Source organism: Lutra lutra, chromosome 15 (genome assembly GCF_902655055.1).
Source record: "Lutra lutra chromosome 15, mLutLut1.2, whole genome shotgun sequence".
NCBI lineage: Eukaryota > Metazoa > Chordata > Mammalia > Carnivora > Mustelidae > Lutra > Lutra lutra.
This window is the reverse complement of record NC_062292.1, coordinates 48740344-48761954: the sequence shown is the minus strand read 5'-3', so window position 1 is coordinate 48761954 and position 21611 is coordinate 48740344. Positions and strand designations below refer to the sequence as shown.

Genomic DNA, 21611 nt, shown 5'->3' with positions numbered 1-21611 from the left:
AGGTGGTCAGAATACATTTGCCTGAGTGGTGACGGAGCCAGCTTTTCCTTGAGTTCAGGCTGTATGGTGAAGGTGTGGGTACTTAAGCAAAATAGGAAGGAGAGAGGCAAAGAATTCTGATGCCATATCTTTCTCATTACTCTGTGGTTTCATCATTAGTAATGCCTCCTAGGCAGCAAGTTATTGATAAAGGTGATGGCCCTGATAGAGGCAGAGGGGAACCTGTCTATTGATACCAGTTCAGTCTCTTGGTTGTCAATTGTGAAACAGTGAGGAGCATCTGGAAACTAAATCAGTTTGAGTTTTGTCAGCACTGTTTCCTTGTTGTATGTTACCTTGCTGTGTGATGTTAGGGTGAGAAGCATGCTGGAAAACAGAACAAGTTGTAAGTAATCATGACAAATTTAGTGGAGGGAAAAAACAGATTTTCAGAAATCTAGGAAGAAAAGCAGCATCAGTCTGGAAGATTGAGAAAAATAATTATCTGAGGTTGAGAAAATGTCATCAGATGGATCCATGAATGACATAGGAAATGTGACTGAACATATGAGGAAGGTCAAGCAAAAGGCAGGAGATCGGGGCGCCTGGGTGGCTCAGTCAGTTAAGCATCTGCTTTCAGCTCAGGTCACGATCTCGGAGTCCTGGGATTGAGCCTCACATAGGATTCCCAGTTTAGTGGGGAGCCTGCTCCTTCCTCTCCCTCTACCCCCCAGGGTTATGCTCTCTCTGTCAATCTCAAATAAGTAAAATCTTAAAAAAAAAAAAAAAAGGCAGGAAATCAAAGAGCAAGGTTGGCAGGACAGTTTAATGGAGAAAGACATTCACATTCAAAACAGGTTTGTGAAAATGTAAAAGCCAAAAGAAACCCACTTGAGAGACAGATTTGGCTCTTGGGTTGCCAATCTACAACTCTCGGTAGAAGAGCTCTGAAGGAACATTTGAAGATATATCTATTTATCTGATTTCTAATATTCAAATGTAGAAACATTTGCAGAAGCCTAAAGCTTGATCCTTTTTTTTCTAAATCATTCCTGTCCTTTATTTTGTGTTAAAATTTTCCATATATATGATTCTTTTCCAAAAACCAATTCTATTGGGTTCTATTTCATTTGTATGGATTTCACATACAATATCAAATGTAAAGTTTCCCCAAACATTTTACGTTTTCAAGACTGATTCTCAACGTAAGTAAAACAGATTCCTTAGCAGTAAGATTCTTAAACACCCAGGCAATTCCATCATCTTGTTTTCTTTTTATTCAAGTGGTGGTGGATCTAGCAGAAATTTAATGTGCTTCTGTTGCATCCAGTGTATCAAAGATGGCTGCTTTCCATCTCTCTTTTTGGCATTCTGAGTGGTATGTGCCAGCCATATTCAGAGAGAGTGGATGATTTCCTGCACCGTTTTATAGAGGGTTTTGCTTTGCAGCCATAGTGCTAAACAGTCATCCAGCACCTCAGCTTTGCAATCTTATTTTTTCTCATCCTATTCTTGCCCAGAAGTTGAATTACCATAAAAGACAACTGAAGTCACTTTCTCAGCCATGTCAGGAGACCAGGGAGATGACTGCATAAATGTCAAAATAAATCAGCGTTCCCAAACGCATTGAGACAGGGCAAATGTACCTGAATCTATTCTTGGCTGGTGAAAACTCTTACCATTTTTGGCAGTGGGAACAGTCACGCGCATGCAGTCTCAGCTTAACGCAAACGCTGGCAGTAGCTTTGATTTGTTTCTATGGTTTCAAATCACTGCAGGTAACAGGCATGATGCAGCTTACAGTAATGTCTCCTGGTAGAACTCTGGTTGAGATACCCTCCTTGTCCAGCTCCCATTAAGAAATACTGTCACAAAACCAGCAATTCCGATTGTTGTTGTTTTTTTTAATCACTACTTTAAGTGCTTGATATTTCTTTGTTTATGGTATAGAGAGAAAAAGAGTTTGGATTAGGTTAATGAAATATCTAAGTGCTGAAGAGGAAAAATGCAAATTTTGAATTTCAAGATTGAAGCCCTAGGCCTCCTTCTATGTTATCTGGCTGATTCTCCTGACTCAATAATCATCACTGATATTTTTTATTAGTATTTTTTAATTCTTTTTTTATTTGAGAACAAGAGAGAGCACAAGCGTGGGGAGGAGGGAAGCAGCAGGAAGAAGCAGGCTCCCCGCTGAGCAGGGAGCTGGATCCCAGAACCCTAGATTCAAGACCTGAGCCAAAGGCAGACACTTAACAAACTGAGCCACTCAGGCACCCCTATCATCACTGATATTTAATGAGATCTCAATGCGCCTGCTCCAGTCTTTCATTTGGATGGTATTTTACTTTGTAACTATTCACTTTGGTCAGTTGAAAACATTTAAATGGAACATTACTAGATAAGTCAAATATCTAAGGCAATCCTTAAAAAATTTAAAGAATCACAATCAAAGTTAGATATATTCATTATGATGAGGGTTGCAAGGAAAAAATTATTACAATGAAGATAGGAAAAAAAATTTTTTTTAATTCTAGACCCACCACTTCCTGCCAAATCAGAAATTTGTGAGCAAATCTGAAGAATGGATACTCTACAAAAATAATTTATTTATTCTAAATTTATTTTTTTAAAAAGATTTATTCTATAGGACTTTGACTAAAAACTCCTACGAGACTTTCACTCTTCTGTAGTGGGTTGAATAATGTCTTCCAAAACTTTAGATCCACTCAGAACCTTGGAAGATCATTCTATTTGGAAAAAAGGTCTTTGTAGATGTAATTAGCTCAGATGAGGTCATACAGAAGCAGGGTATTGGGACCCGAAATCCAATCATTATTGTCCTTACAAGAAAAGGAGCAACATGCAGAGAGACACAGGACGAAGAAGTCCATGTGACAACAGAGGCAGATATTGGAGTGATATAGCTCCGATACAAAGAACACTGAAGATCACCAGCAACCACCAGTAGCTACGAGAGAAGTGTGAAACAGATTCTCCCTCAGAGCCTCCAGAAGGAACCAACCTTATCAACACCTTGATTTCAGTCTTCTGGCCTCCTAAACTATGAGAAAATAAATTCCTATTGTTTTAAGTCACCCAGTTTGCGGTACGTTGTTAGAGGAGCTCTAGGAAATTAATAGACCTTACAGGGGACTGTGCCAGGTATATCCCACAAGGAGTCCCTGTATCCATGTTCCTAAGGCCTAGACTAAAATTTGGCCCTTTCGGCTCCTTTCTTTAAGCCTACAGCCTACTTTTCGCCACCAAGGTCTTCCACCCCCACAGAAGAATGACCAACTCAAATAAAAAGTTTTTTCTTAAAATCTTGAGGATAGGCAGCCTTATAGTCCATCTCCCGCCTTCATTCTCACTAGATTCCACCTTGAACCTGAAAGAGAGGATCCTTTCTAAATCAGAAGCTTCACCCATCCTAAGGCTTTCTTATGATATCAGCTAAATGGGAATTTAGAGAAAGAAGGAATTTAAAGAGCAGTCCAAATTAAAGTAAGGGCTCTTATCTCTTTTTTAAAAATTTTTTTAAAAGGTAAAATTGACATATGACATCATCTTGATTTACTCTCTTGACAACTTTCAAGTATGCACTATAATATTATTGACTAGAGTTACTCTACTGTACATTATATCTCATGACTAATTTATTCTATAAATGGAAGCTGATACCTCTTCACCTCCCTCACCCATTTCATCCACTCCCCATCCTCCATGTCCTCTAGCAAGCACTCTCTATGAGTTTTGTTCTGTTTTGATTTTATTCATTTGTTTTTTAGATTCCACATACAAGTGAAATCATACAGTATTTTTTTCTCTCTCTGACTTATTTTGGTTATCATGATACCCTCAAAGTCCATCCATGTTGTCACAGATAGCAAAATTTCATCATTTTCTATGGCTGAGCAGTATTCCACAGATCCATTTATCTATCAGTGGTCATTTAGGTTATTTCCATATCTTGGCTATTATAAATAATGCTGCGATGAACGTAAGGGTACATATGTCTTTCCAAATTCACATTTCATTTTTTTCAGATAAATATCCAGAAGTGGAATTGCAGGATCATATGGTAGCTCCATTTTCAACTTTCTGAAAATCCCCCATACAGTTTTCCCTAGTGCCTGTACCACTTTACATTCCCACCAAGAGTAGGCTATTGTCCTCTTTTCTCTATTTGCTCAACACTTACTTCTCATCTTCTCGATAATAGCCATTCTAACAGGTGTGAGGTGACATTGTGATTTTAATCAGCATTTCCCTGATGATTAGTGATGCTGAGCATCTTTCCTTGTGACTACTGACCATCTGTATTCTTCTTTGGAAAAAATGTGTACTCAGCTCCTCTGGCCAGTTTGTAATTGAATTATTTGGTTTGTTTGTTGGTTGCTATTGAGTTGTGTGAGTTTGTTATATATTTTGGTTATTATTCAGTGGGGTTAGCATAATGAAGGTCCATGCAGTGATGGTTTGTTTGTTGGTTGCTATTGAGTTGTGTGAGTTTGTTATATATTTTGGTTATTATTCAGTGGGGTTAGCATAATGAAGGTCCATGCAGTGATGGCATACCTGTTGCCATGGTTTTAAGAGAAAGGGAAAGGAGAGAAATTGATGACAGTGAATACAGATAATGCTTTTAGAAGGAAATTTCCTGCAAAAGCATACAAGGAATTTGAGTGTTAGTTGTTGAGGGAAGTAGAGTCAAGATACTTTTTTTTAAAAGGCTAATTGGAATGATCCGGTAAAAAATGAAAAAATGATAATGTAGAACAAAGAAGGGAGAATTTTAGAATGTTTTCTTGGGCAGACAAGAGGGGATGGCATCTAATGACAAGTGAAGAAGCCAGCTTTAGATAGGAAGATGGGTAGTTCATCTGCAGGAACAGGTAAGAATGCTGAGGAGGTACTAATGCTTTTAAGTAAATAGATGCAGTGGTGGAAGTCTATGCAAGTTTTCTTCTGGTTGGTTCCATTTCTCAGTAAAGGAGGAAGTACAGTCATCAGCTGAGCATAGGAGAGATGTTGAGATTTAAGTAAAAAAAAAAAAGTCACCATATAATCACCTCAAAAAGAGAGATGCAATGGCCTTGAGATGTACAGAATGCTTGTCTCATAGAATTAAGGACCCACTAGAGGTGCATGATCAGAATTTCAAGGGAGACAAGGTAACTTGGTTTCGTGTTTTTGTTTTTGTTTTTCCACCAGATCAGTTGCAGGTTCAGAATAATAGTGATTTGGACTTAACCAGAATGTAGTTTTGCCAAAAGAATAGCACAAAGAGAAGGGCAAAGGAATTCAGGGTGTATGCAAGAGAGGGCTTGTACTAAGTGACCATGAAACTTAGGTTGGGAAAGGAGAGAATAAGGATGTCAAAAAAAAAAAAAAGTGGAAAACTGGAAATGGTGTGGAATTGATGGAAATGAGGATTCCAGTGGAGCCAAAAGATTGCTGGAATTAGAATTCTGGAAGGAGCCAAGACGGGAGATAAGAGGTGGTGTTCAGAGAGTGAGGGGCATAAAATTCACATTAAAGAGATGCAAATATTGGTAATAATAAAAGTCAAGGGTATGATCACAGCATGGAGTGGCTTGAGGGCAAGACTAGAGCATATCACTGAAGAGGAAGACTACAAAGCACTGAATATCCAGGACACTGCGCACTGAAATCATCAAGAATTGAAACAAGAGTTGTGTAGGACTAAACAACTAAATGGCTCAGGAGTTTAAATTACAAAGAAATGAGGGGTGTTGAGAGCAATTATGAGTCATATAATTTGATGACATGAGATCTAAAAACAGCAAGTTTCAAGGAAGAAAGAGGGAGAATGAAAGAGGCACTGGTGAACAAAAAAGACAAGACCCACCCAATCTCAAGACCCAGTGGGAGGAAGAAACAGCAACTGCTCTAGGGCAGTGGAGAAAGTCACATTTTCGTTAGAGCAAGAAGGTAAAAGCAATGTTTAAAATCTAGATTAAGGACATAAATTACATAAATTATACTGTGGGCACTATGGAAAGGTTTCCAGAGTCGGAGAGGGTGGCAAAGGGACAGAGAGTCTACAGGTGATAGAGTGAGGGGGATAGGGAAGACCCAGGAGTCTGTGAAGTTTTATGGTACAAAGAGCATGACGGGCATCATGTTTTATTTGTCCATTCCTTTCCATATTAACGTTTGCTCCCTCTTTATCAACTCTCCGTATTACAGCAAGTGTAATCGTATAAAAATGCAAATTTGATCATGTCCTTCCCTTTCTTAAACCTCTTCTATTAATCTTAGTATGACGACTAAAATCCTTAGTGTAATTCACAATTAGTGTAATTCACAAAACTCTGCACAAGCACCACTCCTAGCTCTCCAGACTAACGCATGCATTTGCTTTGTGCACCCCAGTCATTCTGTCTCTTTTAGCATTCTAAAACACTAAGTTTTTCCTGTCTCACAGACTTTGTACTTCCTTCTGCCTAGTACTTCCCTCCACACACAAACCCCAGGTTTTGCCTACTTGACTCCCACTTGTCCTTCAGATTTCAGCTCAAACTGTCACCAAGACAGGTCAGGTTCTCCTGTTTGATGATCTAATAGAGATCTTTGCTTTCACAGCACTTAAAATGGTTAGAAATTACGCATTTGTGGTTATCTGGTTCACATCTGTCAACCTCACTAGAGTAAATCCCATGAAGACAAAGATAATATCTGTTGTTTTTACCATGGCATGCCCAGAATCTCATTAACCTGATGCTCAGTATATGTTCAATAAATATTTATTAAATGACTTGATCTAGAGGACACCGTCTCCAGCACTACAATGAGACAAATATCATTAGCCTTAAACCATCCATGTCAATGTTCCTCCTTCTTATTGGTAGAGGAATCTGATGTCAGAGAAACATTAAAAATAAGATTTCAGCTTTCCTTAGAAAACAAAATTTCTTAGTATCTAAAAAGCTATTACAAAAGAATAATGAAAATATTAACACAGCAATAGAATAAGGGGGTAAATACGTAACAGGTACTTCATTAGCAAAGAAATACAAATGGCCATTAAACACACAAAAGATTAACTCTGCTAATAACCAAGGAGCATGGAAACACAATCTATGTCATTACAGCAGAGATAAGAACTACATATATTTTTATTGAAATTACTGTCAATTTTTAAAAATGATTAAAAACTACTAGTAAACATTGACAGTTTTTACATGTAGAAATAAACAGAGAAAGAACTTCATTGTCTACTAATGCTGTCCTGGAAGTGGCCTGGATTGCCTGCTTATAAGACTTTAAAATTAATTAATTTTTTTAAATGGATGAAATGAACAAAGCACCAACATAATAGTAAGGAATTCCCAGTCCAAAAGAAAAAAGAAAAGAACAGTTAAAGAGAGAAAAGAACACATGAAAGATGTTTTTGCCAAAACATGCTATCCCTGCTCTTTGAGGAAGTTATCACCAGTTAGATTTATAAGACCACAAGGCCAACACCCAGTCGAAGCTCACAGAGCAAGACCATGTCTTTGCATCCATGTTTCCCCAACACAGCATTAAATCTCACTCAGAGTAGATTCTTAATAATACCTTTTGGTTGAATTAATGAATGAACAAGCAGACATTCAAGCCTATCTTCAATCTTACTTCTTCTATTTTAATACTATCATGTGGTATTTATAGTAGGGCTTCGGTCCTGACATATACTAATGCTATAATATATCATCCAAAATTCTTTAAATGTAGTTCTATCACAAGGCTCCAGAATTATCTACATTTATTTAAATAGGTATCCAGAAAGGAGTTGATTTTCCTTTTTTGTGAACAAAGACTGCATATACAAATGACTAGATTTCAAATTGGAGATGCTTTGTCAGAATAGTTTATACAGATGGTTCCCAATTTCATAATGGTTCAACTTAAAATTTTTCAAATCTTCAATGCTGCAAAAGTGATATGCATTCGGTAGAAACTATACTTCAAATTTGGGATTTTGATGTTTTCCTGGGCTGGACATATGCAGTATGATGCTCTTGTAATGCTGGGCAGCTCCCAGTCAACCACACAATTACGAGGGTTAGCCCAACTGTAGGCTAATCTAAGTGTTCTGAGCACATTCAAAGTAGGCTAAACTATGATGTTTAGTAGGGAAGGTGTATTAAATGCATTTTAGTCTTAGAATATTTTCAACTTACAATGGGTTTATCAGGGCTTAACCCCATCATAAGCTGAGGAAGAACTGTACTAGCTTACACTCTCAATACTATCTTAGAGGTTAAAATTAGCAAAAAGACTGCTTCAAGATAATAATACAAATTAGATGTGTAAGTTTATAAGGCTGTCAATACAGGAGGCAAAGAGACCCCCAAAGCATAGGGATAAAAGCTTGGGAAACATAACCAAACTTTTTCTAAATATCATCTGTGTTTTAAAAGAAAAGAAAGTCATATAAGCATGATTTCTTATGTTTAGACTCAACCATGAGAGACAGCAAGAGAGGGCCAGAAGTGTTTGTGTCTAATACAAAGAAGCTTTAATAGAGCAGTATTTGTTTTAAGGGTTAGTCGTATAAACATATGTGAAATTTGTTTGCCAAGTGCTATTTGAATCTTATAAGAAAGGACAAAGTACGTTTCAGCAGATAACACAACATAGGCCAAGATCATACAATAGTAATAGCAGGACTAGAATCCCAGGTCTCCAAAGTCCAACTCTGGTAGTCGCCCTCCAACACACTTCACCAGGAGGTTACAATTTGAGAGTAAACTGGTATGCAGAAAGTTCAGTGGCTTACCTGTGACACTGTGTTTGCCAACTTCAAGAAAGTTGGCAAGATGTAGTTTGTGGAATGATAGCAGAGGCTAGTGTGGCCAAATTACTCATGGAAGATACAATGAGTCTACTTGGGTTGACACACCACTGTTTTTTATTGCAAATGTTAGTTCAAAGTAAATTTTGGCCTAAAATCTGAAAGAGTAACTGCATCACTCAAGGCGATCGCTGTATTAGCAGCACAACTACCCCAGTAACAATCCTGTGTGATCCAAAAGAAACACTTCCCACATCATCTTAAGTATGCTAGGTATCCCAAATATGTAAGTTAGATATAAACTATTTTAGGCATGCGTTATTAAGGAGGGTCATAGTGGTGATGATTCCTCAAACATCAGTGCTACATAGGTTACAGAAAATATAGACAGAAAATTCATGAAGAAACCAGATAAAAATAAAAAACTTAAATAAAATGAATATGAACTTAAAATTACAACATATTTGAAAACATTTTTTTGATATGAGAATGGGAGTAGAAAAGTATCAGCCAGAAAAGTGATAATAATGGAGTTTAAAATTCTGATACTGTGTCTCAAGTACTGTGTAGAAGGATGCAGTAACATTTTGGCCAAGAGGTGTGTAATGTACCAGGCAGATTCGGTTGGTGTCTAGTATGGCTAAACATTTCATAGGTTATCACAGCCAGTACCTCTAAAAAACAAATAATTTCCTTTGGACCAGTTCTATAGTCAACCTGCCTTCTGGTCTTAATTTGGTTTCCTTGGTAAATTTATCTACCAGGGAGAGAATGTATTGATAGGTTGATAAGACTGTCTGGTCTGCTTGGCAGTTATAATTGTAAAGTAAATTAGTAAATTGTCTTTCAGGTGTACATTAGTCTTTAAGTTTTATTAAGTTGTCTCAACTACCCAATGTCCTTATTACCTTCAGTGAGTGTATACTCACTGCCTCAAATCATAAGCTGAAAGGGCAGATCTTGGACTTTGGTAACTTCACTGAGAGATACAACCTGGGAGGCCCAACCTGGATAGCTTGTTAGTCTCTAATCAAAATCACTGTAATTACCAGCCCACACAGAGCCACTGGATCCCAGAGCTCATGATTACGACTTACTCTATGCATTCCTTAATAATTCAGTGAAGGGGGGCAGCTGGGTGGCTCAGTGGGTTAAAGCCTCTGCCTTCAGCTTGGGTCATGATCCCAGGGTCCTGGGATCGAGCCCCTGCATCGTCCTCTCTGTTCTGCAGGGAGCCTGCTTCCTCCTCTCTCTCTGTGATCTCTGTCAAATAAATAAATAAAATCTTTAAAAAATAATAATAATTCAGTGAAGGTAATTAACATCTCCTATAAAGCTTCTAATAAATCCAGAGATAGGGTAGTTTTTTCACCAGGACCCTCCACTTCTTGTTTCTGTCCACAATGCAACTTTCACTCCTAAGATTGAGGGAAGGAGGAGTTGAGGAAGGAAGAGTAAATTGGTGATAGGGAGGGAAAGAAGAGAGGGGAAAAAGGGAGAAAGATAAGAAAGGACAGAGGGAGGGAGGCAAGGTAGGGGAGAGGGTGTTGACAGTGAGGAAGAGAGGGAGGGAGACCCAGTTACTTGGGTTTGAATCCTAGGTCTATTGCTTACAGAGCTGTGTGAAGTTGAGTAAATTACTTACTGTTTTAGGGTTTTTTTTTTTTTTAAGATTATTTATTTATTTGTCAGAGAGAGAGAGAGAGAGAGAGAGAATGAGAGCACACAAGCAGGCAGAGTGGCAGGCAGAGGCGGAGAGAAGCAGGCTCCCTACTGAGGAAGGAGCCTGATGTGGGACTTGACCTGAGCCGAAGGCAGCAGCTTAACCGACTGAGCCACCCAGGCATCCCACACTGTTTTAGTTCTTTAGTGTCCTCATGAAAGTGGGAATAATAGGATGCACTTCATATTTTGTGAGGATGAGTTAATATGCAAAAATACTTAGAACAGTGCCTGGCACATTGTGACTGCTTTTGCATCTTCTTCCTCCCTCCCTCCCCTATCTCTCCCTCTCTTTCTAATTTTCTTTTATTTTCAATTCTTTACTTTTTTTTTTTAGATTTTTATTTATTTATTTGACAGAGATTACAAGTAGGCAGAGAGAGAGAGAGAGGAGGAAGCAGGCTCCCTGCTGAACAGAGAGCCCGACGTGGGGCTCGATCCCAGGACCCTGGGATCATGACCTGAGCCAAAGACAGAGGCTTTAACCCACTGACCCACCCAGGTGCCCCACTTTTTTTTTTTTTTTTTAAGCCCCAACATGGGGCTTGAACTCAGGATCCTGAGGTTGAGTCACATGCTCCACCAACTGAGCCAGCCAGGCACTTGCTGCATTTTATTTCCTTTTATATATATATATATATATATACACACACACACACACACACACATAAATTCAATTAGCCAACATAGAGTACATTTGATGTAGTGTTCAATGATTCGTTAGTTGCATACAATACCCAGTGCTTATCATATCACGTGCCATCCTTAATGCCCATCACCCAGTTATCCCATCTTCCCACCCGCCTCCCATTCTGCAACCGTTTGTTTCCCAGAGTCAAGAGTCTCTCATGATTTGTCTCCCTCTCTGATTTCTTCCCATTCAGCTTTCCTTCCCTTCCCCTACGATCCTCTGCACTCTTATATTTCACATGAGTGAAATAGTATAATTGTCTCTGACTTATTTCACTTAGCATAATACCCTCCAATTCCACCCATGTCGATGCAAATGGTACATATCCATCCTTTCTGATGGCTGAATAATACTCCATTGTATATATGAACCACATCTTCTTTATCCATTCATCTGTTGATGAACATCTTGAGTCCTTCCACAGTTTGGCTATTGTGGACATTGCTATCATGAACATTGAGGTGCAGGTGTCCCTTCTTTTTGCTACATCTGTATCATTGGGGTAAATACCCAGTAGTGCAATTCCTGGGTCATAGGGTAGCTCTATTTTTAACTTCTTAAGGAACTGCCATACTGTTTTCCTGAGTAGCTCCACCAGCTTGCATTCCCACGAACAGTGTAAGAGGATTCCCCTTTCTCCACATCTTCACCAAGGTTTGTCCTGTTAATTTTTGGCCATTCTAACTGATATAAGGTAGTATCTCATTGTAGTTTTGGTTTGTATTTCCCTGATGACAAGTGATGTGGAGCATTTTTTCATGTGGCTATTGGCCATTTGGATGTCTTCCTGGGAGAAGTGTCTGTTTATGTCTTCTGCCCATTTCTTTTTTTCTTTTTAAGATTTTATTTATTTATTTGAGAGAGAGACAGTGAGAGAGAGCATGAGCTAGGAGAAGGTCAGAGGGAGAAGCAGACTCCCCATGGAGCTGGGAGCCCGATGTGGGACTCGATCCCGGGACTCTGGGATCATGACCTGAGCCGAAGGCAGTCGTCCAACCAATTGAGCCACCCAGGCGTCCCTTCTGCCCATTTCTTGACTGGATTATTTATTTTTTGGGTGTTGAGTTTGATAAGTTCTATATAGATCTTGGATACTAGTCCTTTATCTTATATGTCATTTGCAAATATCTTCTCTCATTCTGTAGTTTGCCTTTTAGTTTTGTTGACTGTTTCCTTTGCCATGCAGAAGCTTTTATCTTGATGGAAGTCCCAATACTTCATTTTCACTTTTGTTGCCCTTGCCTTTAGAGATGTATCTTCCAAGAATTCTAATTCTACTGAAACTGCAAAAATCCTAAGATCAATTTAAGTGCAGAAAATATAGCACAATGCCCAGATTATAAAAACAGTATTTCCATAAGTATAAAAATAACAAATGAGCCTGTGCTTGTTAAATTTGAATGTGCACAGGAATTAACTAGGCATCTTGTTAAAATGCAGATTCTGATTTCATTGGCTTGGGATTCTGCATTTGTAACAAGTTCCTAGGTGATGCTGATGCTTCTGGTCTGAAGATCACACTTTGAGTAACCAGGTTACAGATCATTTTATTTAAATACATAATACATATATAGGTATATAAGATGAAAAAGTAAAATAAAATATTTTTTTAATGCTAGAGAGGGAGCTAGAGACTGTTATGCTAAGTGAAATAAGTCAGAGAAAGATAAATACCATAGGATTTCACTAATAAGTGGAATTTAAGAAACAAAAAAACATAGGGGGAAAAAAGAGAGAGAGCCAAACCATAAAACAGATTCTTAACCATAAAGAACAAACTGAGGGTTGTTAGAAGGAAGTTGGCAGGTGATTGGTTAAATGAGTGATGGGTATTAAGGACAGCAGTTGTTTTAATGGGCACTGGGTATTATATGTTAAGTGATGAGTCACTAAATTCTACTCGTGAAACTAATATTATACTATATGTTAATTAACTGGAATTTAAGTAAAAACTTAAAGGTATAAAAAAATTAATTAATTAAAAAATAAACTGCTAGAAGAAAAGCCACCAGTGGGGAGTACCCCATAAGCACCATTATTATTATTGTTACGAAGACAAAGGTATGCCTTAGATTACACAATAAATATATTACTCAATATGTGATAGACACATATATATACATATATATACATAAGCTGCATTTATATTTTGTTCATATTTAAATGCATTAGGGGACATCTTATTGAAAGAAATCCTAATAATACTTTTGTCACAAGAATAATTGGCTAACTAATGGATATGATTTATTTACTTATGGTTTAGAATATGAACGTAATACAGTCTGGTAGGAAAAATTTCAATCATCTCAGAAACCCATAAATTTAAAATGGAAAATTCCCTACTTCGACCTTCTACTTCTAAGCCCCTGGGCTATTAACTGTTAAGAATCTGGTGTGTCACTTTCAAATATTTTTCTGTTTTTATATATACACATATAAGATTTTTTCTTCAGAAAATGGATTTATACTATACCACCATAGTGCAACTTTCATTTTCCCCAAAAATAGATCACAGACATCCTTCTATGTTAACGCACAGAAACTTATCTCATTATCTTCAATGATTTGCATAGTATTCCAACATATTATTTTCCCATTCCCTCTTGCTATGCTTTTAGGTTGTTTCCAATTATTTGCTATTACAAATAACGCTATGATGAATCTTCTTATACATATCTTTATGTACTTGGGTGAACACCTATGTTGTATGGTTCTTGGAAGTGAAATTATTTTAAGGATATAAACCACCTACATTTTGAGAATTGCTAAATTGCTTTTCAGAAGATTTATACCACTGGTCCATCAGCCTGTCCATTTATGCCCACACTGTAAAGTGGATGTTTAAAAGCACTTTAGTTTCCTGATAATCTGACAGGAAAAAGGCATCTCTTTAAATTTTGATTTGCGTTTTTTTTTAATCACTAGCAGATTTACCATCTTCTATGTCACTAGCTATTTTTTAACACCTTCTGTGAATTGCCTTTTCATATCACCTGCCAATTTTTCTCCTGGATAAGAGCTCACTGTATATTAGATACTAATTTTATATCTAATATACATATTGCATTTTGTTATGTATGATGAAAATTTATTTTCTTGCTTTTAAGTTTTTAGTGTTTTTTGTACAGAAATTTCTACACAGTTAGGTGTTTCTCTTCCAAATTTTTAAAAATGTTTTATTTCTTGCTTAGAAAGCTTTTCTCTATCCCCAAATAGTAAAATATCCTCCCATATTTTTCTAATTATTTCATTGTTTTACTTTTCATGTTTACTTCTTTAATCATGGTATATATCAAACTGTATTTAAAATACACTTGCACGAGACTTTTCCCACTAATTTTATGGTTTAGTCATTACTATACTACATTGCTACAAGAAAGCCTTACATAAGTTTATGTAGACTATCTGGATAGCTTAAGAAAGTACATCGACCAGTGGCCCTAGTCTTTTCTACATGTAATTTTTATTCAACCTATTTTTATATTGAAAATCAAATCAAAATCACCCCAAATCAACTTTCCTAAACCATTTAACTATCACACATTATTAAAAATTAGCATTCAGAATTATTGCATGTTGGTTCTGCCTATATGCAATCCTCTTTCATAGTGCTAAATCAGTCCTACAGAGAATATTCTCTTCATTTAGATCTCTGCTTCAATATCATCTCTTTAAAGGTATTTTCCATGGCCATCCTATCAACCCTTACCTCCCTCCATTCTTTTGACCTGTTTTTTTTTATAGTCTTACCAGTACTTGAAAAATTGTACAGGCTTGTCTATTGCCTCTCTTACCATGATGTCAGGGGCTTGATCTTTTTCACCACTGCATCTCCAGCACCTAGAACAACTCAGATATATGTTGAATAAATTATCAAAGAAATTCTCAAGACATTAATATAAAGTCAAAAATAAAAAATACCAGGTATGCTTTAAGTGGTGACTCTTTGACCTCTCAGTCATTGGATTTAAGCCAATTAACCATGTGTTAAGAAAAAGAACAAATTGAAGAACATTCATGTTTGACAGACCTAGGAATTCATGTCAGTTTAAAAAATAAATTCCTGGGCACCTGGGTGGCTCAGTGGGTTAAGCCTCTGCCTTTGGCTCAGGTCATGATCTCAGGGTTCTGGGATCGAGGCCCGCATTGGGATCTCTGCTCAGCAGGGAGCCTGCTTCCCTTCTCTATCTCTGCCTGCCTCTCTCTGCCTACTTGTGACTTCTCTCTCTGTCAAATAAATAAATAAAATCTTTTAATAAATAAATAAAAATAAAAAATAAATTCCTCCCCCCAAAATCAAACTATCTGGTTTGCCCAATTTATTTCTATGCTTTACTCCACACTACTAGGGGCTTATTAAATACAACAGAGCATACTTATCTGTTGGAATACTAAGCAACCATTAAAAAAAAAAAAGCTATGATACAAGCATATTTATTAATATGAGCAGTTTGTAGGAGCTGGGAAGCATGCAACAAAATATTTAATTGTAATCCCTCTTTCATAAAAACTAAAGTATCTATTACATGTGTGAGTATAAACACATCCTCTGGGGAGATATACATCAGAACACTAACAGTGATTATCTCTGGGTAATAGGATTAGATTTTATTTTCATATTTTTCTTTTCTGTATTTTCTCATTTCTCTAAAGTAAACATGTATTACTCCTATAAAAAGAAAAAATTGTTACTGTAGCGGAATGTAATAATGTGTGATTGAGTGGACTTGCCAGCCTCCTACTAAAATGCCTTCTTACTCTGCAGAAACTGGAGAGCTAAAAACTCATTTCTTAGATTCCTTTGCAGAAAACCTAATGTAAGTTTTGAAAGTCAAAAGTAAAGCCTGTTGCTTTAGCTATTTTGAGTGGCAGAATTTATTCTGAGTGGCTTTCGCTATTCTGAGTGTTTAACTGTGGAGAGGCTGAATTTCTTTCCAGTTCTAGTGTATAGTCACCACGTGACAACACAAAGTTGCAGCACATTCATTCCCAGACTGCGGCACCTGCAGGGAGTCCAGTGGGGAACCCCTTGACTGCTGCAGATGTAGCAGTTCTGCTAGTTTGCCAGTAACTACGTTTTGCTGGGAGTCATTCCTGGAAACCCAAACTTGAGCTTACTCTTCCATATCTTCCAATAACCCTCTAACAAACTAAGTTTCAAAATGCTCTTATAACCCCATTCTTCTTTAAATAGCTGGAGTAGTTTGTTTCTTGCAAGTAAGTTGTCAATGAAACAAAAATGATAAATTGCATATCATCTGTTTTAAAAATAACGTATACTACATAAAGCTATTTTGGAATATGCAGGTATGCAAACACAAAAATGCACCCATACAGGGAAAAAAAGAATCACTAAATACACTAAAATGTCAATGCAGTCATCCCTGATGGTAGAACGATGGGTAATTTAAATTTTATTTTTGCTTATCTTTCTTTAAATTTTTTAAAGGGAAAAACCTTAAAAGCCTTTTTTCCCCCAAAAGACACAAAATCCTCCTATGGGGAGGGGGAAAGGAGTGATTTCTGAATGTATCTTGAAATGTTTTAGGCAACTAGATTAACAGAAATTATTAATCTGCATGTAACACCATCATACACGCAGAGTATGTATCATGGTCTAAATAGGGGAGCAAGTCCCCATGGTTCATGATCTAAGAACAAATATTTGTCTATTCTAGTGGCACAGTCAAGCTGACTGCTCTGTTAGAAAAAGGGCAGCTATCTTGGGAACTAAACATATGAGGTGAGACTAGCCAGTGCAGTAGCTGTTGGCAAGCTTTCTGTGTTTATGATAGCAAAAGCATATTGCTTAAAATTGGCTCGTTATTGGGGAGCCTGGGTGGCTCAGTGGGTTAAAGCCTCTGCCTTCGGCTCAGGTCATGATCTTAGGGTCCTGGGATTGAGCCCCGTGTCGGGCTCTCTGCTCAGTGGGCTCTCTGCTTCCTCCCCTCTCTCTCTGCCTGCCTCTCTGCCTACTTATGATCTTTCTGTCAAATAAATAAATATTTTTTAAAAAATTGGCTCGTTATTTTAAAAGGCACAAAACAGAATGGAAGTGCCTTCACCTATCCAAGCATTAAATGAGATTTCAGAAAATAAAGGGCAAAAGTGAAAAGAACAAAGGAGACTTTCTTTTAAATACTCCTGTCAATACACCTTTTTAAAAAAGAAAAAAACTTCCCACATAACTGACATTTATACATTTCTGGATTGCTCTTCATTCATCCATTTTCTCTACCCACCAGCTTCATGACTTAAGACCCAGACAAAGACAAATTGTATTTCTTTATTCACTGGCAGACATTATCATGAAGGATCACAATGCATTTACATTTATCGAAGAAGAAGCAGATAAAAGAAACCATTCTTAAGCTATGGAAATTCCTATCAAAGAATTTTATTAGAATTAGATTAGTAAGAAAATATCCTTATACCTATTAACAGTTTTATAAAGCTATTTTTTAATGTCATTTGATACTGGTTACTCTTGTTAAAAGCATCTTTCAATGACAAGTTTTTAATTTTTATAAAGAAATTTTGGATCTTTTATGGTTATTGCTTTCTGTGACCTAAGAAACCTTTGGCTACACTCAAGTCACAAAGATCTTCACCTACATTTTCCTCTAAAAACCTTTGTACTTTAGCTATTAAATGAAGGTCAATGATCCACCTTAAATTCTTTTTTGTGAGGAAGGGGGACTTGGTTCATTTTTTTTCCACATGGAGGGTTAGCTGTTCTGGCCTCATTGAAAAGACTTTCCTTCTCTGTTGGATTGCTTTGCAACCTTTGTCAAAAATCAGGTAACCATATAAAGGTGGATTTGTTTATAGGCTCTCTTCTGATTCCACTGATTGAATTTGTTGTTGATCCTTATGTTAGTATCATACTGTCTTGATGGCTGGATACTATTGACTACAATATTCCTTGTATTGCTTTACAAAATTTAAGCCTCTATAAAATAGGGTATATAAGGGTACCTGGCTGGCTCATTCAGTAGAGCATGCAACTTTTGATCTCAGGATTGTGGTTCAAGCCCCCACGCTGGGTGTAGAGATCACTCCAAACTAAAAAATCTTTAAACAAAAACAAAAACAGGGTATATAAATTAAGTTGAAATAATTGCATGAGATCAAGAGGAGCCTAAAATAATCCTTAAGAAATCAGTTTTCAAAATTGTATCATGGGTTTGAAAACACTCCATAATTACTACTGTAACCAGAGCAAAATATATTTACCCACAAACAAATGAAAAACTACAAATTCTTCATTATTTTCAACTGAAATTATGTGTGAAAAATATTTTATTAATTTTTCTACTCAATTCCCACCAGATTTTTTTCACATTAGTTACTTAGTAATACTACAGTGTAGTAAGTTTTAAAATAATCCTTAAAAAAAATTCATGTGTTTGAAGCCAGAAGATGAATACACAGTCCCCCTTCATGTTTAAACTTTTCCATAATAAACTGTTAAAAAGTCACGCATCAATTTCAGAAATATATCTAGTTAAAAAAGAAAAAAAAGTAGATAGTTTCCTTTCTAAAGAGAAGTTCCATAAAATCCCCTTTAAAGTTTAACTGCGAAAAGATTAGGAGCAAGAGTACAATTATTCCATAAAATTAAAAAAAGCAAATCCCAAAAGTTATTTTTAAAATCCACTGTGAGCAGACTGTACCTGGTTCTTTAAACTATTGGGCTGTACCAATTTCATTCAAATTGGCAAAGAAGGATCCTCTACCACCACATCCTATTTTTTTAAAAAGCAGATAGCCTAAACTGTCAAAACTCTGATTTTTTTATATACAGCTTAGCAGCCAGAAAATGCTACCAGACTGAGAGTAACACCAAAAATCTTTTAAGATTTATCATTATTCTTAACCTGAAATTCTACTTTGAAGCATAATACTCATACCTTCCTAAAATTATTCTAATAATACATAAATAAATAACCCCAAACACTTAAAAATTCTGCTAAAATAAATTGAATGTTTATTAATTTTTCTTCTGGCAGCAATGAAAATCACTAGAAACTATACTTTTGTCTTTTTCAAATGATCTGCATTAAAACCATACTTTCTCAAGATAAAATTCAGTTTTAAAATCCTCAAAATGTTTAGATATAATAGACAAATACTGATTTTTTTCATTAATGATGAGAAACAAGAGATCTAATTTAATCAAGATCTGACATTCATAAACTTTAAACATGTAACTGAGCTAAAAGATCGAGAGATTGATTATAATAATTACAGGTAGAGAATATCATTTATGCAATTTCTATGTTCATCATGATAGTATATATCCAGAGAATTTCTCTTATCTATAAGAGAAGTTCTTGGATCCAATGTCAAATAATGGAATTTGGGCAAGCACTCTTATTATCACTTTTATTTAATATGCACTACATGCACATGATGCAGGCTGGGAAAGAATCCATGCATTTTATAAAGACAAGACAGACTGGTACTATTGCCAAACGTGCATTGAGTCAATTAGAATGTTGCTCAAAGTTCTTTATACTTAATGGTTTCCATGAAAATAAGTGCAGAAGCAGAAATATGTATGCATCCCAAAGCGTCGTCTTCATTTGGTTTCCTGTGCTTTCTTGGCATTCTGTTTTTCTTTTGCCTAGAAGTTAAAGATAGTATTCTATAAAACCTTAAAAGTCCATTTTAGACATTGTTAAAATATGTGTACATGGGCATACTTAAGCTGAAAGACTTGAAATTCATTGTTTTTAAGATTTCTAGAGCATTAGCTTTCATAACTCGAGACTTGCAACATACTATTGCTGGACAAATTATAGTTATGCTCTGTCCCTCAATAAAAAAGGATCATGTTTTGGTTTACAGTTCTTTCTTATCAGCAACTGAAATGTATTATAATTGTAATAATTTCAATTTACATAATACTCATTCCACAAAGTCATACCTATTCATAAATGCTTCAAAACAATATATTTACCTATGTGCCCGTTTCTCATTCAAACTGAGTATAAGAAAAATACTAGTTTCTGCATAGTTGGGTTTAATAGAATATCACTAAAGGATCACATATCTGTATTATTAATAAAATTTACTTATAGAACCTAAGAAAAATGCTCTCATACTTATTTCATTTGATCCTCATAACAATTATATAGCTTGAACCCAGTAACTCTATTTTATTTTTCAGCAGATGAAGACAGAGCTTATAGATATCACACTTGAAAAAAGTCACACCGCTAGTATAAAATAAAACCGCAAGAGGTCAAAAGACACCTGTTCTATAGTGGTGCTTTTCAATGTACATACCAATGACCTGGGTACCCTGTTATAATGCTGTTCAATAAAATGCCTGAGATTCTAAATTTATAACAAATTTTTAGGGGATACCAATTCCGCTGGTCTTCAGATGACACTTTGAGAAAAAAGATTTTAGAGAACTACAATATAATGTTCTTTCCACTATGCCACTTGAATCAAAAAGGAATAGAGTTTTGCTATTATGCAACTAAGAAAAAAAACTTCCTTAGATGGAAAAAATAGGGTAATTAGAACTATAATATTTTTATAATGTATTAGGTAGTATAATTATCATACAGCTATACGATGAAATAGTGTTATTCCTAAGAATATATTAAAAGGAAATATATGTACTATATAAAACTGCTTACATAAACATTTTTAGTTAACAAGCATAATTTATAATTTGATATGTATATAATTTTTATTTTTTTAAAAGATTTTATTTATTTATTTGACAGAGAGAGAGTTCACAAGTAGGCAGAGAGGCAGACAGAGAGAGAGGAGGAAGCAGGCTCCCTGCTGAGCATAGAGCCCAATATCCCCGAACCCTGAGATCATGACCTGAGCTGAAGGCAGAGGCTTAACCCTCTGAGCCACCCAGGTGCCCTGATATGTATATAATTTTTAACAAAGAAGCTCTGTTTCTAAATAATAAAAATAAAATTTAATTTCAGATATAATTTGAAATAAAAATATGTATTTTTCCCATATTGGTCTCTGAATATACTCTGAACATACAGAATGTTTAGTAGGATTAACAAAAATAAACTTACTGGTTTATAACATAAACTTTGTAACATAATTAAATGAGCAGACATATAATGCAGAGTGTGCATACATTTATTAAACTATATAATTCAGATAAAAATAAGTGAAATAAGTTAAAAATAATTATTACCATTTATTGAGGACTTATTTATGTACTTTATAGATATGCTCTCATTTAGTCCTGAAGAATGTGAAGTAGGTATGATTCCTAATTTATAGATGAAGAAATAGAAACTATAATAACTTGCCTAAAAGCACCAGCTAATAACATATCTGCAATTTAAAACCCAAAGCCTATATATTTAACTGAAAGTTCAGACTTTGTTAAAAATAAAAAACAATATTACATTTCTAAATAGT

The 21611-nt window shown here is 35.9% G+C and overlaps 1 protein-coding gene and 1 long non-coding RNA gene across 5 annotated transcripts in view; both read right to left on the bottom strand.

Annotated features, from left to right (window-relative positions):
- Positions 1-15340, bottom strand: part of LOC125086306 (uncharacterized) — an 88325-nt gene extending 72985 nt beyond the window's left edge. Inside the window, exon 1 of the long non-coding RNA XR_007123147.1 lies at positions 14990-15340. This is a non-coding gene — a long non-coding RNA (uncharacterized LOC125086306). The remainder of the gene's footprint in view (positions 1-14989) is intronic.
- Positions 15341-17466: 2126 nt separating this feature from the next.
- Positions 17467-21611, bottom strand: part of UCHL5 (ubiquitin C-terminal hydrolase L5) — a 45254-nt gene continuing 41109 nt past the window's right edge. For all 4 annotated transcript variants that reach the window (XM_047704285.1, XM_047704286.1, XM_047704287.1 and 1 more), the window contains exon 11: positions 17467-19824. In XM_047704285.1, coding sequence (XP_047560241.1) covers positions 19780-19824 — 45 coding nt within the window. In that variant the 3' untranslated portion in view covers positions 17467-19779. The remainder of the gene's footprint in view (positions 19825-21611) is intronic.